Source organism: Apis dorsata, unplaced genomic scaffold (genome assembly GCF_000469605.1).
Source record: "Apis dorsata unplaced genomic scaffold, Apis dorsata 1.3 scaffold_41, whole genome shotgun sequence".
NCBI lineage: Eukaryota > Metazoa > Arthropoda > Insecta > Hymenoptera > Apidae > Apis > Apis dorsata.
The window spans coordinates 58,888-67,178 of record NW_006263343.1 but is presented as its reverse complement, the minus strand read 5'-3'; the positions used below and the strand labels follow the sequence as shown (position 1 = coordinate 67,178).

The 8,291-nt window shown below is 23.0% G+C and overlaps 2 protein-coding genes across 6 annotated transcripts in view; one reads left to right on the top strand and one right to left on the bottom strand.

Moving 5' to 3' along the window:
- The window catches only part of LOC102672184 (tetraspanin-1-like), a 12,237-nt gene extending 9,725 nt beyond the window's left edge, over positions 1–2,512 (top strand). Inside the window, exons 4-9 of one of the 2 annotated variants that reach the window (XM_006608595.2) lie at positions 364–492; positions 560–634; positions 719–826; positions 985–1,146; positions 1,242–1,383; positions 2,164–2,512. In XM_006608595.2, coding sequence (XP_006608658.1) covers positions 364–492; positions 560–634; positions 719–826; positions 985–1,146; positions 1,242–1,383; positions 2,164–2,189 — 642 coding nt within the window. In that variant the 3' untranslated portion in view covers positions 2,190–2,512. Of the gene's footprint in view, positions 1–363; positions 493–559; positions 635–718; positions 827–984; positions 1,147–1,241; positions 1,384–1,562; positions 1,633–2,163 lie in introns of those variants that run through there. The other variant, XM_006608593.2, reaches the window with a different exon arrangement.
- Positions 2,513–4,186: 1,674 nt separating this feature from the next.
- The window catches only part of LOC102671872 (mediator of RNA polymerase II transcription subunit 14), a 7,911-nt gene continuing 3,806 nt past the window's right edge, over positions 4,187–8,291 (bottom strand). The window contains exons 8-18 of one of the 4 annotated variants that reach the window (XR_004151396.1): positions 8,126–8,269; positions 7,895–8,038; positions 7,490–7,662; positions 7,190–7,384; positions 6,798–7,061; positions 6,468–6,714; positions 5,835–6,202; positions 5,598–5,756; positions 5,246–5,517; positions 4,811–5,073; positions 4,187–4,526 (exon numbers count right to left, since the gene is read on the bottom strand). Coding sequence is in view for 3 of the 4 variants with exons in the window: in XM_006608590.2 (XP_006608653.1) it covers positions 4,374–4,526; positions 4,811–5,074; positions 5,248–5,517; positions 5,598–5,756; positions 5,835–6,202; positions 6,468–6,714; positions 6,798–7,061; positions 7,190–7,384; positions 7,490–7,662; positions 7,895–8,038; positions 8,126–8,269 (2,381 nt within the window). In the remaining variant the exon portion in view is untranslated. Of the gene's footprint in view, positions 4,527–4,810; positions 5,075–5,245; positions 5,518–5,597; positions 5,757–5,834; positions 6,203–6,467; positions 6,715–6,797; positions 7,062–7,189; positions 7,385–7,489; positions 7,663–7,894; positions 8,039–8,125; positions 8,270–8,291 lie in introns of those variants that run through there. The other 3 variants (XM_006608590.2, XM_031513540.1, XM_031513546.1) reach the window with 3 other exon arrangements.

Genomic DNA, 8,291 nt, shown 5'->3' with positions numbered 1-8,291 from the left:
TATTTGCAAGCTTTTATCGTTTAAGTTTTCATTTTCATATTTGTAATTATTATATATATATATTGTATATTCTCAATGAGAAAATTCATTAATATTATTATGTATAAAATTAAATAATATATAAAATATTTTATGTTTGTTGTATATGTATATATTAATATTATTTTATATTAATATTATTTTATTTAAGATTTATTAAATTATTAATATTATTTTATTTAAGATTTTAAATTTCGTATTAAACTTAAACAAATCAAAAATTTTATTAAAATTTTTATAATAAAGAAATAATTTGATATTAAAAATAATTATTTAATATTATAATAATTAATCATAAATTTATGTTAGATTACTCTGTTATAGAATAAAACGGATGCGGATGTCATCAGGATAATATCATATATCTTGATTTTGGCAGGAGCATTGACATTTTTGGTCAGTTTTCTTGGATATTGTGGAGCAATGTTTGAATCTCGGTGTCTTCTTTGTATTGTAAGTTTTTATGATTTAAAAAATTAAACTTTAATAGCACATGATACAATTAAGTCTTTAATTATAGTATGGTGTTCTTATTCTTGTGGTTTTGATCCTGGAATGTATTGTAGTAGGTTTGGCTTTTGGTCTTAAAGGAGATGTGAGTTTTTTTATTATAATTTATTTTAACAAAATAAAAATCCAAAATAAAAATTTATATCATTCTACTTGTTATGATTTTTAGGCAGAACAAAGTACAAGAAATTTTCTCAAATCTACAATCAAATATTATGCCAATAATATTGATAAAACAGAAACAATTACAGTAACATGGGATGGTATAATGACACAGGTTATTAAAAATTTATATGATTCATTAATCAAGAAAATTTAAACATAAATAAATGCTAAAATTCATAAGTATAAATAAATAAATTTTAATAAAACTTATAAATATTATTAATTTACATATATATTATATATTTAAAAAGATATATTTTATATGTTTAGTTACATTGTTGTGGAGTGGAAAATTATTTGGATTTTCGAGAGAACACAAATTGGACATCAGATAAAATTGTACCTGAAGCATGTTGTATAAAAGAGAACACTGTTTTAAAGGATCCATCTTGTCCTATTAGTCCTACTTCTAATAATTCTTATTATAAGGAGGTTAGAAAATATTAAAAAGAGATTAAATTATAATAAAATTATAATTAATATACAAAAACTATTAAAAATATATAAATATTGTGTAAATATTATAGGGTTGTTATAATGCAATAATGAGGACAATTGAAGAAAATGCAGCTATAGTAATCGGCGTTGCAGCTGGATTAGCATTTGCCGAAATCCTGGTTATTATTTTAGCTCTGCATTTGGCATGCTGCTATTGGCGACCGCAACATGGTAGGCTTGCACTTCTCACTGATGCCTCTTAAATCATAAAAAAATATTTCATAGAAATTACATATAAGTTTGTAAGATTACGAGATGATAATTAAAAAATGTTATCTTTTTGAATAGATAAGATTTTTAAGAAGTTATAAAAATTTTCTTCAAAAATTAAATTAAAAACATTCTTTTAGCTTGCATCGACGTATCGTCGAAACAGGCTTGGTGAACAACAATGAAAATATATTTATGTTTTCAACTAAACGTAGAAGATTAAGCGTTTCACTTTCAGACTGCTTTTGAATTAAAATAAAGCTAATATTTATTTTATTTTAATTATATTTCAATGATATTAAAAATTTTTTCAAATTAAAAAAAAAATAGAGAATAATTTTTTAACTATAACTAAAATTATCAGTATAAATATTACTATAAATATTAAATTTGAAACAATAAATGTTAAAATAAAATTATTCAAATTATTAATATTTGAATATTTGATTAAATGTTATTAAAATTTGTAATTAATTGTCTATTTTTAATAATATTTGTGTATTGGAAATATATTTTTGATTTCTAATTTTGTATATTAATAATATTATTAATTGAGAAAAAATATATGTATTCATAAAATAGATTTTATACATTTATATTATAACTTATTAAAATTTTTATATATTTAATATTGTAAAATAATTTTTGCGGATAGTTATTGTAATTATAATGTAACGAACTGGAGCAGTTCACGCAATCATTTGTCAGTTCATATCGCGCAAAAAACATTTTCGTTTGCAGTTTTAACTTCTTGGTGCTGCTGTTGACCTCGTACACTAACAGTGAGCTCTTCATATCTTCTTGGCTCCTTTCTTCACAGAAGCGAATTCACAGAATTGGTTTAAACTTACTTGAAACTAACCTAGGATATATTCATTATTTATTTAATTACATTTTATTACTTTATTAAAAAATTCATAACATTGAATATGTTAAGTAATTAAATAATAATAATTAAATAATTCTTATATTTCATAATGATTTAAAGTTATGAATTATTCTGATTAGATTAATAGTTAAAGTATAAAATTTTTAGATTCACAATTATTCCATTTTTTCAAAAAAAATTTTCTATAGTTATTAATTTAATGAAAAAATTAATCTATCTTATGAAAAATTATTTAATTTTAAAAACAAACTAGTACAAAACCAAATAAAAAGTTTAAGAATAACATTTTATACAAAAAATTACACATGCTTGCGTTGAACTACTTTGTATGTACATATATTTAAACTAATTAATACAAAATACTACATTATATTATTTTATTAAGTTATATTTACTATATTATATATACATTAATGTGTATAGTTGACACATAATCTTCCTCTTAATAAGATAATTAAAATGTATAATAAAAATTTATAATGTTTTATAATGTATATTTTACATTGTTTTATAATGTACAAGTGATAAAGATTTTGTATTCTTTGTAAACTTGATAATTTTTTTCCTCTAATTATAAAACTCCTTCTAATTATAAAAAAAAAATATGTATAAATTATAAAGTAAAAAAATATTTTATTAGTGAAAATATTTTATATATCATATCATTATTAAACAAATAGTAGAGTAATCAAAGGAGAAATTATCTTACAATTGTTCTTATAAAATTCCATGATGATATTATAAAAATTATATTTATTTTAGAAAATAGATAGATAGATAATTTAGTTCATAAATAAATTCAAAATTTAAAATAAAATAATATATTTTTTCCTACATTAATATATATATATACTATTAGTATTTGAAATCTTAAATAAATGATTTTTTTTATAATTATATATAATATAAGAATATATATTTCTTCAATATTACTTAAAATAATTCTAAAATATCTTTAATAAAATAATTAATAAAATATTATTCTTAAAAGTTTAATAATTTGTGAATATGTTGTGAATATTTTTTAAACTTGCACATAAAAAATAATTATTTTAATTTTTATTTTTAAAAATAACGAAATTGTAAATGTTTATATTTTAAATACTGTTATAAAAATCACATTGTTATAAAATCAATATCAATAGATTAATAAATTTTGTTTTAATATAATTAAAAATAAATATAGTATTCAGTAATAAATACATTAACATTTTTAAGACAAATGAGAAAAGAAATATTATTATTATTATTATTAAAAATGTCTAATAATATAGTCACAATATTAAAATTTTTAATATTGAAATGCTCTTATTATATTATTATTAAAAGGATGCTTGCATATACAATATAATGTGTATTTTATAAAGAATATAATTAAATTTAAATTATATGTAAGAATTATATTTATTATATGAATAATTTTAAATTATTATTTCATAATCTATTCGTAAAATTCATTTTATATCTGTACTAGTATCACAGTCACTGTTTTGTAATAAAAAGAATATTTTAGTTGTCATAATTATTTTTTTTACATTTTACTAAATTAAAAAATATGTCAATTGATTGATTGAAAAAAAACTTATAAATAATTAATATTTTCATAGTTTATACTTCAATATCATGAGATTTGTACTATAGATAAAAAATTGAAAATATAACTTTCTTTGCAATTGAAATCCTGAGTATAGCAATACATAGATATGTAAAAATACAAGATTATTAAAGGATAGATGGAATTTATTGAAAGTAAATATTGCAATACTTTAATAAATTATTTTAAAATGAAAGGATCCATCTATCCTTAAATCTAAGAACTAATCTAAAGAATCAATATCTATAATGTATGAACTATGTAAATTTGTATGAACAATATTTTTTGATTATAGTTTCTTTTTACAAATAATATTACAGTATGAGCTTTTAAAAAACAAGTTTTCTTGATGAAATAACTCTCCTACAATTCCCCACTATATATTCTTAAAATAGATATTACAAACGTTCAGTTGATCCAAGTCGACTGATTCGGTAAATTGAGTGGGTTAGGAGAGTAAAGCATGTCCTATTGAGGTGGTCCACCCATTATGCCCATTGGAGGCATACCTTGAATTCCATATGGTGCCTGTGGAGGACCTTGATTTCCAGCCATAGGAGAATGTAATTGCATTGCAGGACTTTGAATCTGTTGTGTTGGTGTTCCACCAGCTGGTGGAACCTGTAAATAGTAATTTTCATTAATATTTCATTGTTTTATATGTAATTAATAATTATTAAAAAAATTATTATTAGTATCGATTTATTTAGCCAAATAAATATTATGAAACTACCATTCAATGATTTTGAAAATATTAATAAATCTTAATCAATGTTACATTAATATATATTATATGTTTTTATTAATCATTTAAATATTTTATAAATATTTGTAAATATTTGTAAGTATATGATAATGAAATTTTCCAATTTAATGTATTGCGAATTTCAAAATATAGTATTTACCTGAGACAGGACTGGAGGATCTGAAGGAAGAGTCAAATTGGCAAGTAAATCTCTAACTGCAGGAAAGAGAGAACATTCAGATTGATTTGCACCATATTCAGCAAATCTTTTTAATTGTAAGGATGCTGCTGCCATTGCAGAAGCTGGACTTGGATCCCTTTTTTCTGCTAATTGTGTTAGGTTTGTACTAACATCATAAACTAGAGGTAAAACAAGTGATGGTGTTTCTCCTTGATATGGTAATCCAATTCTTGTTATTTGCAGCTATAATAAAAATAAAATAAATAATAAATTAATATGTTTTTAATTTAATATAATAAATAAAAATAAATAATAAATATAATAAATAATAATAGTATAATAAATTTAAATATATAAATATTATCTTAAAATAGAATTTTATTATATATACGAAAAATTTTATTATATATACGTACAAAAAAAAGAATTTTATTTCTGCAAACTAATATAGCAGCCATGCCAGTAGGTACAATTGGAGTTCCAGAAGGAGGAATTCTTAAACACCATTGTACATTCCATTTAAGTTGTTGTTGTTGTGCTAACCCAGGTACTAATTCTAATTTCATAATTTGTACAAAATCTTTCAACACATTAAATGGAACATTTAACATTCTACCAAAACCAGAGAGTGTGTTTGGTTTATATGGTGGTATTGCTGCTCTTGTATCAAAAAATTTTTCTATGATCTGTGAAAAGAAAGAATTATAAAATTATTAAAAAGAAGGAAACAATATCTTTTAAAATTTTAATTATGAAATATTATTACTTGTAATTCTTCAAGCGTCCATTGATCTTTATGATCTGGAAGAGGTTGTACTTTTATATGAAGAGATTGTAAATGTTGTGGATTTAAGCCAACTCGACATTGTAAACTTTCTACTTTGAAGTGTACAACTCCTGGTTCTGTACTATTTACTGCTGTTAACTATAAAATGATTTAAAATATAATTTTTATTGTATTTATTAAAATAAGATATAACTAAATAAAAAATAAAATTCGTACACATTCATCAGTTTGTATGAATCGTTGGAATTGTCTGCGCATATAAATGCATCCTAAAAATCTTTCAAGTGGTGAAAGATCAGGCCCAGGAAGTCCAGAAGGGTGTGGAGAAGGACAACAGAGCAATTCTAAAGCTTCGTGAGTTAAAAGTGTAGGTACAGCACCTGCCCAAGAACGTTGTGGAAGTACTCTTGAAATATGAGTTCCTGTTTTATGATCAGAGGCTTGAGGACTATGCAATGCATGTCCCGGACTTTGTGTAGGACGTGCTGGAGATGGTCTAGGCACACTAGGTGATCCTGGCCAATTAGAGGCTGCTGGAGAAGCCATACTTTGTGAAGATGGAAATGGACTTCCATCTATGTGTCCTAAATAAAATCATTATAATAAAAAAATTTCAATGCATTTAGCAATTAGCAATTTAATAAAATTTAACGAAAAAAATCTGGAAAAAAAAAAAATATTGATATTTCTATATTTATTAATATATGTGTATATATATATGTATATGTATATGTATATAGATCAATTACAATTTTGATTGATTATTAATATTTGAATAATATAAAAAAACATTTTTATATAATTCAAAACTATTATAATTGTAAAATATCTCATATAAGAACTTTTTACCAGTTTGCATAAAAGATCCTGCAGGAGAATGTCCCACTTGAACATTACTACATGGTCCTGGTGAAGATGTTGGCATTAATCCAGCTGGACTAGGAACATGCATTGGATTTAAAGGACTGTTAGCAACTAAACCGGAGCCTGGTGAAGGATGTGGTAACATATTAGGTGTATTTGGCGGTAATGATGGTGGTGAAGCCAAATTGAAAGAAGTGGCTGGACTACTTCCAAAACTTTGATGTTGATTCGTCTAAAAAAAATTAAAAAAAATTTTAAAGAAAATTAAAAAAAAAATTTCGTTTCGAATTTTATATAATTTAATATAAGAGCTACCTGTGATATATTAGCAGTATGTGGACTAGCTGGAGTATGAGGATTACTACCAGAAGGTGGAGTCAAAGGTGGATGAAATCTTAATCCATCTCTCTGTTGTGCAGGTGATTGAGGTCCACTTCTATGATGACTTAAAAAACCTACATTTCCACTTCCACTACCTCCATCACTATCCATTGTCACAGGAGAAGGAGGATTATCATCCTCTGACTGAGATCTTCTACGAGAAACTGCACTTTCATCCACATATTTAGATAAAAAAGCCTAGTAAAAAAAAACTATAATTACCAAAAATAAAATATTATATTATTATATCATATTCTATATCATTAAAATAAATTAAAAAAAAAAACATATTTAGTATTTTAAAATAAATTAAATTCTCTTAATACCTTAAGACCTTGTGTAGGAGTAAATTCATCTACAACGTAACTTCTATCAAAACGGCTATAAGCTCCATCCCGTAAGCTCACTAAACCACTTCCTCGCAGACGAAGTTCTAAACAATACATACCCTGATATGCAATTCTGACTAGAGTTACACATTGTGGCATAATAGTGAAAGTTTGTACTGGCACTTGAGGTCTCTATAAAGATATAATAAAATTTATAAACAATAAATACAAGATTAAATAATAATAAAAATGAAATAAAATAAGTTTTAATAAAAATAAGTAATATTAATATCGTACCGAATTATAAACACAAAGTTGTGGAATTATAGGCAATTTGCTAATTGATGTAAGAGGTTGAAGTGTTTCATGAAGAATATGTATAAGTTGAGCTAAATTTCTGTGTCTATTTAAATGAGCCTCCAATTGTTCTTTCATAATTGAATGAGCATTAGTAATAGTACTAGTTGGACCTACATATGAATACAATAAATACATTAATTAAAAAATTTATATATTATACATAATTTATATATTATAAATTATAAAAAATATTATAAAAAAATTATTGATTATAATTTATTTAAAAAATTATGAATATAATATATTAATAAAAAAATAATATGAATAATAAAATAATAAGAAATTATATAGATTATTAAAATGAACATTCTATATAATCAATATAAATTAAGTAATATTTACTTTTTCCAAATGTCAATTTAAATGCTTTGTCATTGGTACTCCATTGCACAGTAACAGTAGCTCCACGATTAGGACCATAAGTTAAAACTAACTTACTATAATTATATAATTTTATACTAACCATATTGCGCAGATTATATTTTTCTGTAATATGAAACATCTAAATTAATAATTTTAGTTATATATATAATTTTTAAATCAATATTATTTTTCAATAAATTTTAAAATTACCCATTTTAAAATATTCTGCTAAATCATGTACAATAAAATAAAGATGTACAATTTGAGCCCAATCATTAAGTATTGCATCTACTGTACGCGAAATAGTATCTGCTGTTCCCATTTCATATTGGAAATATACTGGTCTTCGCAATCCTAATTAAAGAGATTATCTAGA